A 15,259-nucleotide genomic window follows, 5' to 3' on the forward strand; every position below is an offset into this window, starting at 1 on the left:
AGCAATTTTACAAAATAAAATTTTTTGGGAATGGGGGGGGGGGGGGGGATTAGCCTGTTTGAAGATGGGGAAAGGGTGCTGGCTTAATAAGAATTACAACTGTGGCACCTGAACAATGACTTTGAATGTGGTGATGCATGTAAACAATAATATACAATGAATATTTATTGAAACAAAGATAAAGTATATATTGTACTGTATGTTTATGGGAAGTATAAAAATACTTCAGCATCACCATTCACAGTGAATATTCAGTGTTACTGAACCCTCTATACAAATTTTAGAATTGTTGTATAATATATATATATATATATATATATATATATATATATATATATATATATATATATATATATATATATATAATGTATGTATGTATGTATGTTTATATATATATAAATAAAAATGGAAATGTTCGTTTGTTCAAAGTCGCTAATCTCCGAAAGTTCCTCACCGATTGCTTTGAAATTTTCACACAACGTTCCATTCGCATCCAGCCAGGTTTATATATACATACTATATAGATGTCATGCCTGTGACGGTAAAAAACATGCTTTTTCTGAAAAACTGTGTTTTTCACGTGAGGAAAATCTTCGAAACCTCTTTACCGATTGCTTTGAAATTTTGACAGAACGTTGCATTCAAATACACGATTTTTTATATATCTACTATATACATGCCTCACCTGTGACAGGAAAAAACATGCTTTTTTGAAAAACAGCGCCATCTGTTGGACGTAAGAGCAACACACGTTGTAATCTCCAAAAGTTCTTCACACATTGTTTTGAAATTTTGACAAAATGGTGCATTCGCATAGGCGCATGGTTTTATAGTCCTACTATATAGATGCCACCCCTGTGACAGGTAAAAACATGTGTTTTTGAAAAACAGTGCCATCTGTTGCACATAATATCAACATGCACGCTATACTAAATATGTCACAAATTCCATTTCAGTGTTTCCGATTGCACTGAATTTTTTTCATAGATTCCGATTTTATACATTGTTTATCGAATTATTTTGTGACATTGTTGTGTTGGAATTGAGCTGTGTTGTTTACCATACTGTTCATTTCGTAAGTATAAGTATAGATGCCACACCTGTGACAGGTAAAACTATGCTTTTCTTGAAAAACAGCGCCATCTGTTGCATGTGAGAGCAACACACATACTATGCTAAATATGTTACAATTCCATTTCAATGTTTCTGATTGCATTGATAAATTGAATTTTCATAGATTCCGATTGATTTTCATTTCGATTTATTTATTTTGTGTGAATTGCATTGGATTTGAGCTGTGTTGTTTACCTTACCGTTCATTTCACGAGTATAATTTATTTTTTTATTTTTTTTCATATTTTCATTTCAATTTTTAACTTTTTTTTCAGTGATGGGAACATCAGATCACTTGATGTTCCCAATTTTCTGATGGGAACATCAGACCATTTGGGAATGCATCGGACGAGGGAGTGGGGAATGGTGGGTATGATGAGGGGACGGAAGTGAGAGATGGTGGTGAGGACTAGGGGACAAGGGAGGGGGTAATGATGGGGAAGGACTAGGGGAGGGGGAAGTTTGGGATGGTGAGGACGAGATGATGGGGGAAAGGAGAATTGTGGGGAGGACAAATGGATAGGGGAGTGGGACATGGTGGGAAGGAAGAGGGGATGGAAGAGTGGGAAATGGTGGGGAGGCCACGGGGACGGTGGAGTGGGGAATGATTGGGAGGCCGAGGAGACGGGTGAGGGGTGAATGGTGGGGAGGACTAGGGGACAGGAAAGGTTACTGTGGTTCAGCAACACACATGCATTGCTGAGCCACAGCAACGCGTGGCCGAGTACTGCTAGTATGTATGTATGTATGTACTCACCTAGTTGTGTTGGCTGGGGTTGAGCTCTGGCTCTTTGGACCCACCTCTCAACCGTCAATCAACAGGTGTACAGATTCCTGAGCCTATTCGACTCTATCATATCTACACTTGAAACTGTGTATGGAGTCAGCCTCCACCACATCACTTCCTAATGCATTCCATTTGTCAACCACTCTGACACTAAATTATACAAAGTATATTTTATATCTATATACATAGTATGTAAAATATACATATGTATGTACATATATATATATTATATATATATATATAAACACAACAGGCACCAACGCCTGCAAGAGACTCGAACCCAGAAAGCATATATGCACACACACACACACACATATATATGAACATAACGTATCGGTTATGTACAGGTCCGCGAACACCTGTGCTCTCTGGGTTCAAGTCTCCTGCAGGCGTTGGTGCCCGTTGTGTTTATATGTACTGTATATACATGTTGTACCTAGCAGCCAGAAGGCAGTACTTTGCCTACTATGCAAGGCCCAATTTGCCTAATAAGCCAAGTTTTCCTGAATTTATATATCACCAACATGTGTGTGTGTGTGTGTCTCACACCACGCCACTAATGTAAATTTCTATGGTAAAAACCACCTAATCTAAACTTTTCAGTAGTTTGTGAATGAGTTTTGCTAGGTTAGATAAGGATAGGTTAGGCTATTAGGGTTATATTTTGCTATAACATGTAAACAATCATCTGATATACTGGTATGGTTTTGATGATTAACATTTATTTGTTAATTTAACAGAGGCAATTTTATTGTTATTCACACGCAGACTACTGGTGTAACCAATATTTATTTAATTGTCTTTTTACATGTGTTTACAGGTGTTTGGGCATTTGGAATAATATTTAACTAAGTACACAGAAATCACAATAGCATGATGCATCAAATTAACAATTTGATGCATTTGTGGATTTGTTCACTTAATTAAATAATTATACAGTACAGAAACAATTTGTGGATTTGTTCATTTAAGTAAATAATTACACAGTACTGTACAGAAAAAATGAATTTAGATGTAATTTAATTTAAAAATTCATTATACAACAATGAAAGAAACATTAACTAATGTCTCATTTAGATGTGTAGTAGAAACCCAAGTAAACATAACAACTGCACCCAGAGAACATTTAATACCAGAAGCATCCAAAACTTGGTACGTATTAAAAACTATGATAGTGTGAAATTCAACACTATCGGTATATAAACAAAATATACTGTTATTAGGTTGGGTTAGGATTGATTAGATTAGGTTAAGGAGTAACGATGATATAGCATGTTCAACCTTTTTTAAGGTCTTATTCTCAAATCCTCAATATTGATGGTAATCTATATTCTGAACTTTTTCACAATTGGAAGCATTCTCTTACTTATTTAATATTTTCAATTAATTTTTTCTTACTATTGCTTACATAAAGAATGTTTAAACAGACAATAGAGTACTGTATGTTTATTGTGAATATTACTGCCTCACTGATCTGATACCTGCTTGATGGGGTTCTGGGAGTTCTTCTCCTCCCCATGCTCGGCCCGAGACTAGGCTTGACTTGTGAGAGTTTGGTCCACCAGGCTGTTGCTTGGAGCGGCCGGCTTTAGCCAACTATTTTCTTTCCAGGGATATTCTTGCATGGGCCCTAAGCCTCTCGCTGACCCACTAAATGTTACTTGTTTCTTGTTTCTGTTTTACTTAGGAGTTTTGACTCTTATGTTCGCTTCAGTAAGATTATGCCCAATGTGTTTAATAACTACTACTGCTCTGTTGAATCTTAGTTGAAATCTAATTGGGTTTGTAACTCTGCACTGTGTTAGATAATGTTCCAGGAGTCTGTCAGGCATTTCTCCACAATGAGGAGCCAACTGATTGCTCATACCTGGAGAGGGTTCTGGGAGTTATTCTACTCCCCGAGCCCGGCCTGAGGCCAGGCTTGACTTGTGATAACTTGATCCAACAGGCTGTTTCTTGGAGCAGCCCGTAGACCCAGATATCCACCACAGTCTGCTTGGTCTGGCACATAATGCCAATACATTTTTTAATATAGCATTCATTATCATCCACTTCACATTTGGCTACTTGGCACAGCCCAAAGTAATTTTGTACAACTATCATGCCAACTTTTACATTGTGAATTGAACTGGCTTTGACCCCCCCACCTTTCAATTTATTCAAATGTTCCCAACTCATACACTAAAGCTACTACATTTGTCCCAGTATCTTGTATGTCATAGCCATATCTCATTCGTTCATTCTTCCTGGCACCATTTGTATTTATAATTCTTTTAATTAAGCTTAGTAAGTAGCTGAAATTAATGCTAATGTACACTTCTGACAATGCTTGGTAAGATGTCCTCTCCCAGGTCTCTCCTCCTTGCTGAGGCATCTCAGTCTGGGAGCGAATGAATTAATGAATGGAGTGAACAAAAGAGTAAAGTGAACTACGTGGAGTGAGACGAGTGATAGGATTACAGACACGAGTTAACTGAGCGAGTTTGTAAGGTGTAAATACTGTAACTAACTGTAAGAGAAGCGAGTATAATGAATATGGGTTGAACAAGTGAATGAGTCATGTGAGTGATGTGGATGAATAGTGAATGAAGATAATATGAGTGAAGTGAATGTCTGAGTGGAGTAACAAAACTAATAAGTATGGGGGAGTAAATGATACGAATGGGTATGGAGTGAGTGAAATCAATGTCAGTCGAGTGAGTGAAGTTAATGTTAGTAGAGATAGTGACTGGAGTTGAGTGAATGTGCAAGTGGAATGAATAAAGTTAATTTTCGCGTAGATTAAAAAAAAAAAAAAGAGATGTTTGTGTGTCGGGGTAAATGCAAGTAGAATAGGTGATAGTATATTAGGAGTGAGCGAGAGTGAGAGCGAGTACGAGTGAGCAAGCCTCTCTCTCTCTCTCCTCTCATCTCGGGTGTAAACATCACCGCCCACTTACCACTAACGTCGCCCCTCCCTCCATAAAACTACACCCCCTGGCGTGTGGCGAAGCCCGAGGGGCCTGACGGGGCGACGCCGACGGAGGAGACAGGAGACAGTGCCCCTCCTACCCCGAGAGAACATTTTTACGGGATACACCTGTCGCTGGGTCCCTTACCTCTGTCCGGCGGCGGGAAGGAGTTCAGCTGTTCCTCATCGCGAGACACTTGCGTAATAATCGATGAGGCATCCATTGAATCATTTGCTTAAGATTAACGGGATGAGTAGAGTTCCGAGTTCATCGAAAATATTTAAATTTGTGTAGAACTGAGTACCACCCCACCAAAACCAAAATGGCAGCTCAACTTGTGAGTCGCACGTTCCAGCAATACGCTCCGCCGACGATATTGTAAACAAAACGCATAATTTAATTCCAGGGCATCCATATACTCTGGATTCATAATGATACCAAACAAATATTTTTCCTATGAAATATAAAATCACTAGCGCTAGTGAAACAACCCATTTAGAAGAGAAACAAAATTTGTTGCCATAATTTTAAGAGACTGTTGGCATTCGCGAAGAGACTTCCAACATTCCCGTTTTCTATGATTTCAAGGACAAGATTGTGTTACCAGGAAGGACTACCAACCTTCGTAACCAGACACCACTTATACTCCCGCCTCCGCCCAAATAACCACTCAAAAATCATTCATCATTAATGTATTCAACATAATTAAATAGTATTTAAACAATTTTGTACTCTAATCATATTCACATGTGGAGAAAAAACCGGGGATTTTTAAGCTATGATGATGGCTGTTATGGTAACTCTACCGGCTATATATTGCGAGAAATCGTATTATCAGAGTAAATAAGATTAGTTTAAAACTAAACCAGAGGTGATAATTTGATACACCATATGACTAGAATTGGCTACAACATAGGCGAGTAGCACACTGATAGTTCATATTAGGTTATATTTCAGTTACATTATATCAAATATTTACTACATAAAATATATGATTTCACTGTAATTATAATCTTTAAAAACACTCAATTAACCTCATTCAATAACGACACGAAACGAAAGTTTAATTTTATGAAGAGGATTGTAGGCGGGTAAGCAGCCTAGCCGTAAGTTTATATCTCCTCCCACTGTAACGGAACTTCTCAACATGCCCTGAATTACCCGACTTTACCTGAAAGCTACTATCGCTCTAGTGGCCTCGATGAGGACAGGAAGCCGGCGGCTTGTGGAAGCTCCCCCACTTTTCCTGGTGATATTGTCGAACTGGATTTTTAAATTCAGCAGCGTTTTGGGAAGGTACGGCTTCGGCGGGTAGGCTGTTCCATTGGTTTATAACTGGGTGAAAAAGCATCTGTTTTCAGTCCTACATTGTGGCTTGTTGAGCTTGAATCCGATACTCCTTGTTTGTGTTACATCTGAACTTTTGAAGAGGTAATCTGGATCAATAGTCGTCAAGTTGTTAAATATTTTAACGCTTAATGAGATCAGCGCTGCCAGACCTAACAGCACGTCGCATTCTGACGTTTACTCTAACTTTAGCCAAAAACTATCGCACTAAATGATGGTAACGGCTCGCGAAATTTACATACTGTACCGTTTTCTGTTCGTTGGTCCTCTGGCAGGTTAGGGTAAGGTAATCTAGAACGACAGTTTCTTGACGTTGGTGACGCCCGCAAGAACAGGCTGGGCCCTCAACCATTCCTGGTATGAGAGTCATCTTAGTTCTAGAATGATTTTTGTTGCCCGGTGTGGAATTACAAGAATTTATATGTTCTTCCTTTGTATTGAATTTTGTAACTAGCTCATCGAGATTGTAACTTGCTTAGCTAAATGAATTGTGGGGTTCAGTCCCTGAGCCCATTATGTGCCTCTGTAACCCTTTCCACTACCGCCCACAAGATGGGTATGGGGTGCATAATAAATGAACTAAACTAAACTAAAACTTCCTTTGTTGGGAAACCGTTATACTGTAGCTAGCATTTCCTCTTTGGTTCAGCAGATAAATAACTAACTAAAGCAGCGCGCTGAATGGTTCTGTACAGCGGGACTGTCCTCTCAATGTTTCACGGGGCGTATAGAGGGCTGGCTCTATATGCCCAGTCTACCAGCTCTGTTGCCTTATAATTTAACTATTCGGATGTGCAAATTTGTTATCGAATCTGGCTTTAAAGTTGTGGATGGAGGCGGCTTCCACCGCTTCCTTCAGTGCACTCGGGTTGTTGACCACCCGTACAGGCCACAAGTATTTCTTTACATTTCTTCCACTCATTTGCGTTTTCAGTTTCTACTTATTTTCTCTCATCCTCCTTTCTCTCACTTTAAAGAATAAATTAAAATTCCTTAAGGATTCCTTAAATTCGTTAAACTTACACCTTAATTCCCTTAAGTATCTTGTATGTTGCAAACATGTCCGTTCTGTATCTTCTCCACTCCAGAGTTGTAAGGTCCAGTTCCCTTAAATTATCTCTACAGCTTAGCCCTCTTAGCTCCGGCACTAATCTTGTCGCAAGCTTATGTAGAATTTAAATTTTGATTTTATGCTTCACAAGGTCTGGATTCCGGGCCGGTGCTGCATATTCTGATATTTATCTAACAAAGGTTGTGTAGGTTGCCTTGAAAGAAACCTGGATTTGGTTTCTAAACGATGTTCTAATGTTTACCAGCGTCCCATATGCTGCAGGGACAGGATAACAGCAGTTATCCTGTTTATGTGTGCCTCTGGAGATAGTGTTGTGATTATATCTACTCCCATATGTTATTATCACTCCATCCTCATCATCTTACACTTGTTGGGATTGAATTCTAAAAACCATTTACTTGCCCACTCCTGAAGTTTGTCAAGTTCATCTTGTGACCTTTCGCACTCTTCAGGGTTTACATTCCTCTTTTGTACAGTCTGCAAAAATTGTAATATAAACTCCCTTGATTAGTTCAGTCACATAATTTAGGAACAGTAGGGGTCCCAGGACCGACCCTTGGGGAACCCTACTTGTTACCGTCCTCCAACTAGAAGTCTCATCTCTGACAATAACTCTGTTCTCTGTACTTCAGGTAGTCCCTTTCCCGGTTCAGTATCTTCCCAGTAATCTCTGTTTGCTTCTCCCTCTCGTACACCAGCCTTTCATGAAGGCTGGTGTATCAAATGTTTGTTGACAGTCTAGGAAAATAGAGTTTACCAAGCTTTCTTTTTCCTGTCTTATTTTAATAACCCTGTCATAGAGCTTTATCAAGTTTGTCAGACACGACTTTTCGCTTCTAAAGCCATGCTGCCTATTTGTTATAAAGTCTTGTTGGGATCGAACTGTTGACAACCCAACACATTTAATTCAGGTTTATTCTGAATGTTTATCCTAATGCTTCGTTGTACTACAACGGGGTACATGAATCTGAACAGGTGTCAGCCTCAGCCGGACCTGTTGTCAGGTGCGACACCCTTTGTGCTGAGGTCTGACAAAGGACAAGAAAATAAGATGGTATAAAACTTCATCATGGATATATTGTGATATATCTCTATAATCACCTTATATACAATATTTTACATGTATATATATATATATATATATATATATATATATATATATATATATATATATATATATATATATATATATATATATATATATGTGTGTGTGTGCATTGTACACAAGTACAGTTAAATATATATATATAGAGAGAATGATACTACGACCATGCTACGGTCGTCTCTGGTCCGATTGATCTTCCCACTTATAAATCATCTACTTTCCTGCAATTTGTACCGCTATCAGGAAAATCAGCGCGTTACCTCCACGCCGACCTCTAAATCTCAAAGCTGTTATCTTCCATAACTTTCAAGAACGTCGACCATGCCTCGAGGTCCTCTTCCTTCGTGAGGGTGGAGCACACTAACAGTTGGGTCCGTTGGTCACACATCCAAACGCGACGACAGCCTGTTGACTCAATGGAGGGGAGTAGATGTCTGTTTCTCCACATGCTCCGGCCAGCACACGTTACCTCGCCCGGTGGTTCTGATTGGCTAACAGAAATTCCCGCCACCGGACGAGCCATACCGTGCTGACCGTTAACGACCTCCATGGTTGTTAACCTCGTTCTTCCTGTAATAATGAACGTATGACTTAAATAATCGTGCCTTTATGCGATGAAATAACACGGTACGATATATCGTAACACTCTACCTTCAAATTTTCAGTTACTCTCAATTTGATTACTTTTTCCATCACTTTACATAGAATACTTGTCAGTGACACTGGTCAGTAATTTAGTGTTCTCTGTCTGTCCCCTATTTTTGAATACTGGGACTACGTTGGCCTTTTTCAAAAATTCTAGAATGTTTCCAGTCTCAAGTGTTTTACTGAAAACTTTAGTTTAGTGGGCGACAAAGCGCCTCCACAGTGACTACTGTATCATCCAGTGTTGCCTCTGGACGCTCTCAGCTCTGGTCTCCCCGTTGGTTGTTTTCTCAAGACTTCCTGAAATATTTGGTTGACCTCTTCACACATCTCCTTGTTGTGTTCCGTGAGAATTCCACCTTGTCCCTGCAGCCTGATCACATGGGCTCCTATGGCTGTTTTCCTTTCTTATATGACTAGAGAGCAGCTTTGGGTGGCCCTCAGCTGTCTCAGCAATGGCGTTGTCAAACTGCCGTTCAGCTTCCCAACTGACTCTAGCGTATTAGTTTGTAGCGCTCTTTAGTCCCACTCTATTGTCCTCCGTTCCTAGTTCTCCATACTTTTTCCGTTTTCTGGTTTGCATTTTCTTTTGCCTCCTGTTCTCTGTGCTTCCCTGCACTGAATATTAAATCAGGGCGTTTATTAAGCTTTCCTCATGCACCTCCCGCTTGAGTAGGACGAACAGCTCCATTGCATCTGGACAGTTCTGAGAGCAATTCTAACATCTCATATGTGGGTTTCCCTTCCACTGTTCTCTCCCATTGGACTTTCCTCGTATAGTCTAATAAACTTTATTATGTTTTCGAGAATATGTGTTGTAACTATGTGGACCCTCGGACATATATTGACAATTATATAATATAGTTACCGCACTTTGTTTAATCTGGAAAAACTACTAAAAACCAAACCTAAATATTCTTAGGCCTAGTACAACATATATGTACTATATTCGGCCTTAGTGTGTATTAGGCCTAAGATGGTTAGGTTGGGGTTTATTAGCAACATAAATACAAAACCTTTTCATGTTTGTCCAACTTCAATAGTACCAAATTCAATAAAGTAGCCGTCACAACTGCAAGAAAAATGACAGGTTGGATAACAAGAACTTTTCACACTAGAGATGCTATACCGATGATGATACTTTTCAAAACGCTTGTGCTCTCTAGAGTGGAGTACTGCTGCACAATGACAGCCCCTTTCAAAGCTGGAGAAATTGCTGACCTGGAGAGCGTGCAGAGATCCTTTACAGCTAGAATTCACTCAGTAAAACACCTAAACTATTGGGACCGACTAAAGAGCTTAAATCTGTATTCTCTTGAGCGCAGGCGGGAGAGATACATAATAATTTACACGTGGAAAATATTAGAGGGGCTGGTCCCAAACCTGCACACAGAAATAACATCACATGAGACCAGAAGACATGGCAGGATGTGCAGAATACCCCCGTTGAAAAGCAGAGGTGCAACTGGTACTCTGAGAGAGAACTCTATCAACATCAGAGGCCCGAGACTGTTCAACACGCTTCCACTACACATAAGGGGCATAACTGGCCGACCCCTCACAGTGTTCAAGAGAGAACTATCAACATCAGAGGCCCGAGACTGTTCAACACGCTTCCACTACACATAAGGGGCATAACTGGCCGACCCCCTCACAGTGTTCAAGAGAGAACTATCAACATCAGAGGCCCGAGACTGTTCAACACGCTTCCACTACACATAAGGGGCATAACTGGCCGACCCCTCACAGTGTTCAAGAGAGAACTATCAACATCAGAGGCCCGAGACTGTTCAACACGCTTCCACTACACATAAGGGACATAACTGGCCGACCCCTCACAGTGTTCAAGAGAGAACTGGATAAACACCTACAAAATATATTATAGTTTGCCAATAACTTCGTTTTCTGTGAAATCCTCCTTCAATGAAAGAAAATTGTCAGATTTAACCGGCACTTTACTAATAATAATTAAATAGATCCTTAACATAATCACATGCCTAGCGAGCACAATATGCAAAAATGGCGTAGGTTTAACGTCGATTCAATGTTGATTCGGCATTGCCCTTGAATATTGTGCCCATTGGGATGGTCTTTTGCTGTTATTTTTCTGTACGTGCCTAAACCTTTTTCTCGTTTTTGCTGCTATATCATTCTTAGTCAGTGTTTGTTCATGCCCTTCTTGATTTTGCCTTCTGCTTCTCTGCACTGCCTGGTGAACTAAGGAATCCTTTTCTCAGTCATTTTCTACCCAAGTGGGATGAACTCTTACAACATTAGTACCTTTCTGAATACAAATTCGTACATGCCCGTGTCACTTCTTGGGTGGCTTAATCTTTAAATAAACAACAACAAACAAATAACATTTTATTTAGGAAAGGAACATACATAGATTCAGAGTTACAAACATACTGTTGGATATATAGAGCTAGTACATACAATACCTAAAGCCACTAACACGCATAGCGTTTTGGGCAAATCATTACTTTATCAAACATTAATTGGCTACAAATTTCATCATCTCATTTGGTGTGTACTCTTGTGTGTATTCTCAGCGGGACTTCCTGCAGGTCAGCTCTTGCCCTCCTCTAATTTCTCTCTCTCTATATATATTATCAAGTGTTTTTGAATGCATCATTTGGTCTGGCCTTCTTCCTCTGATACCTCCTCGGCTCACAACTGAGGGACCTGGGATCAATCCCGGGAACGACAGAAACATTTGGGCACTTTTTCCATTTAACTGATTCCTATGTTCACCTAGCAGTAAAATAGGTACCTGGGAGTTAGGCAATGGTTGTGGGTTGCGTCCTAGGAACGTCAGTAGTTGGCATTAATAAGTCTACAAATACAAGTGTGAATTTTTACTTCATCCTGGCTGCAGCTGCATGCAACATCACCATTTTGCAATGTCAGATGGCTTCCTCAATGCACGCTCGCACTTAGCAAGACATGAGCAAGGCATTCAAGATCAAGATCAGGATGCATGATATTGAGCAGAGGGAGGGGGGGGGGGTACATGTGGGGAATTCCCAACTGTGCTTTTTACTTAATCACGTTGGTCATGGGAGGTCTTCAGTGCTAAGGACGCACTGTGAAGGTCTTAGTAGCAGCAGCATTAGAACATATCTCATGCTGAGGGCTCCTCATTTCCACAAGGCACCGCTAACCTATCACTGCCTGTCACAAATGGGACCTAATGTAAATTCCTTGTGGATACTCAGTAATGACATACAGTCACACAACACAGCTGACTGTCAACAACACATGCACATAACTAACTGTGTGGTGTATTTAATCGTACATATTCGCTCTTGTGGTCGAATGTCGTGATACCATGAAGGTAATCACTCGCTCACTGTCAAGTCCTCCTACTGAACCATCACCTGGTGCAGCTGATCAATGAGGTGAGTAATAATAGTACAACAGAGTAGACCTGCACGTACAATATTGTCCGGCCTTAAGCCTTCACACACCCTCACACAGCTATGTAAATCTGAATGGCTGATCTTGATGCATCTGTCTCGAAGGTAAAGTAATGTGGTCTAGCTGTTGGCCTCTTAGCAATTCACGCACACGGATTCTCTTATGGCATCTAGGCTGGGGAAGGCATGAACGACGTGAACTCGCATACCATCCAAGCTTCCAGCATTTGTCTCTGGTTTCTGACCAATCACAGAAATGCTGTTACAATGGCTTCGGTATGTTAACCTTCTCATAGATCTCCAAGAGGTCACATGGGTAGATGAAATCATCGCTGGATGTTGACTTAACTCTGGAATGATTTTTGTTGCCCGGTGTTGCACTTTCTCCAGAGCAGCTATGTCCCTCTGAAAATGAGGTCTCCATGCTTGGATACAGTAATTCAAATGGGGCGCACACCAGAGATTTATACAATTGAATCACTACCTTCTTTTCCTGTAAGTGTACGCTTGATTATTCCAAGGGTTTGGTTAACTTCTTTGACTGCTGCTCCCATAGGTTGTGCAACTTTCATTGAGTGGTTGATTTTCACTCCAAGGGCCTTTTCTTCATCAATCTGCTGTAATGTAATGTTAATTTGGTAGTTGTGATGTGGGTTGTTATGCCCCACATGCAAGGTCTTGCATGTGGGGCATAATATAATATCCACCTTTGTCGATATTAAAAAGCATCTGCCAGTCTTCTGACCATTTGCGGAGTTCATGTATATATATTTGCAAGGCTTTAATATTATAATTTCCCACTTTATCATAAATCTTTGTGTCATCTACAAATTTGATAATGTAGTTTGCAATATTCTCATCTATGTCATTGATGTATATGACAAACAGGGTTCGACCCAAAATAGACCCCTTTGGTACCCCACTTAGCATATTTTTCCGGTGTAAGAAATACCTTAAATACTGGAGAAGTATTTCTCTAGTACACATACATAAGTACACACACTATACACTAAATACATTGCACATGTATGTGGGTACAAGCTGCATTCTACATGAGTAGCCTGTATGCACATATATATACAATATTTTGCATGAGCAACCCATACATACAAATACAATGCATTCTACACAAACAACCAATACATGCACACACTGTACGTAATGGGAGTTACATAAAGCTGTATTCCTTTATTATTGGGAAATAAAATAAAAAAATTACTGGAATGACATTTTAATTGTAAAATTAAATATAAACAATATTCCTTTTTAATCAGTATAGATATTCCAGGCATATTTTACTCATAAATAGCATGATTTATGAACTCTCAGCTAGTAAACACATTCTTGAATAATGTTAATTCAATTTTAGTGGGCAAAATGTGTTCAAGTAATGAAGAATCAAAGTCGAATCAACATCGTTTGCCCAACATATGTCCACTTGGACATAGAATCAACCCAACACTGGGACATTGAATCAATGTTGATTCTATGTTACATCAACACTGTATGTCCCTATATCCGCGTGGGTAAACTAAACAATTAAGTCAATTGATAATAAAATATTTAATTTTAAAGCTGAAGTGAGAGCCAGTTGCCAAGGCAATATGGTACCTAGATTTTAATTATGAATTATCAATTCCTTAAGGGAATATACCTGAACTCTGAATGAGCCATAAATATACTTTACGAGTATATTTGAATATACTTTATATATTTTGAATATGAGTCCTAAATAACTTGTAATGGATTAGAAATACAGTACTGTTTTTGTAGTCGACAGCCTGGTAATTATCATTACAATATAAAGACAACTAAGTGGATACAACATCGATGAAGTTATCTTATGAATTTAATACTGCATATTCTAGATTTTAAATGATTATCAAAATTTATAAACCATCAAATTATAAAAGTATACATGACAATCATGGCTTTTGGCGAATACAATCCACCCTTCAAAAATTATATCACCTATATCAACTGAGTGTGGCTGTAATGTATAAACTCTTGAACCAAACAGGTCCATGTTTTATACTATGGTACACTAAATAGCATAACAGAAAATGCAGCAATTTAACCTAACATCTCCTAGGCAAAATAAGCAACTCTAGGCCTAATATATGCAGCCTAATTTAGTTCGTATTTAGTAATGGCCTAATTGAGTATATATGTGTATACTAGTCCTAGAAAATATAAGTTTTGGTTGCTGCGTTTCTCAGGTCATCTACAAAATCAATACTGAGGTACAAAACAGACTTTTTGGGTAAAAGAATCCACAGCTTGTACCTTCCATGCCGTCACTCTTCGTACTACCACTAAGTGAAGATTGCTCATCCAAATCAGAGGGAAGTTCTTCTCAACTGATACCATGATAACTTCTGATAATAAAACTGATAACTTCTCAACCATCAAAGCTTTGGTTACCTGAATAATCATCAATTTGTGGAGAATTGAAAAGAAATTCCACAGAAAATAAAAAATTACTGTTGAGCATTAATCAAAATCTACATTAATTAGTTGGGGTGTGGTTCTTGTGAATCAAAACAAGGTGGCTAAGAAATTGTTTAACCTGGCACATCTTGCTTTTGCAACACTGTGCATATTAGTAGCCTTAACTCCTACACTACTCTAAGTGCCATATGTGATTTTTCCCCCATCTAATTTCTTAATTATTTTTAGTCATACACACCTCAATGTAAGACTTAAATAGCTGTACCAATTAGGAGTTAACAGAATGTACCTAAATTTATCAATTTTAATTAAGCTCTAGGTACTGTATCCACTTCAATAATTGAATTGAATTTTACATACTCTCCAAAC

General features: G+C 39.1%; 1 protein-coding gene across 1 annotated transcript in view; it reads right to left on the reverse strand.

The window, feature by feature from the left end:
* LOC123755950 (carboxy-terminal domain RNA polymerase II polypeptide A small phosphatase 1) overlaps positions 1-5,193 on the reverse strand; it is a 120,571-nt gene extending 115,378 nt beyond the window's left edge. Inside the window, exon 1 of the mRNA XM_045738935.2 lies at positions 4,999-5,193. Coding sequence (XP_045594891.1) covers positions 4,999-5,074 — 76 coding nt within the window. The 5' untranslated portion in view covers positions 5,075-5,193. The remainder of the gene's footprint in view (positions 1-4,998) is intronic.
* Positions 5,194-15,259: the final 10,066 nt, after the last annotated feature.

Source organism: Procambarus clarkii, chromosome 43 (assembly GCF_040958095.1).
Source record: "Procambarus clarkii isolate CNS0578487 chromosome 43, FALCON_Pclarkii_2.0, whole genome shotgun sequence".
Classification (NCBI taxonomy): Eukaryota; Metazoa; Arthropoda; class Malacostraca; order Decapoda; family Cambaridae; genus Procambarus; species Procambarus clarkii.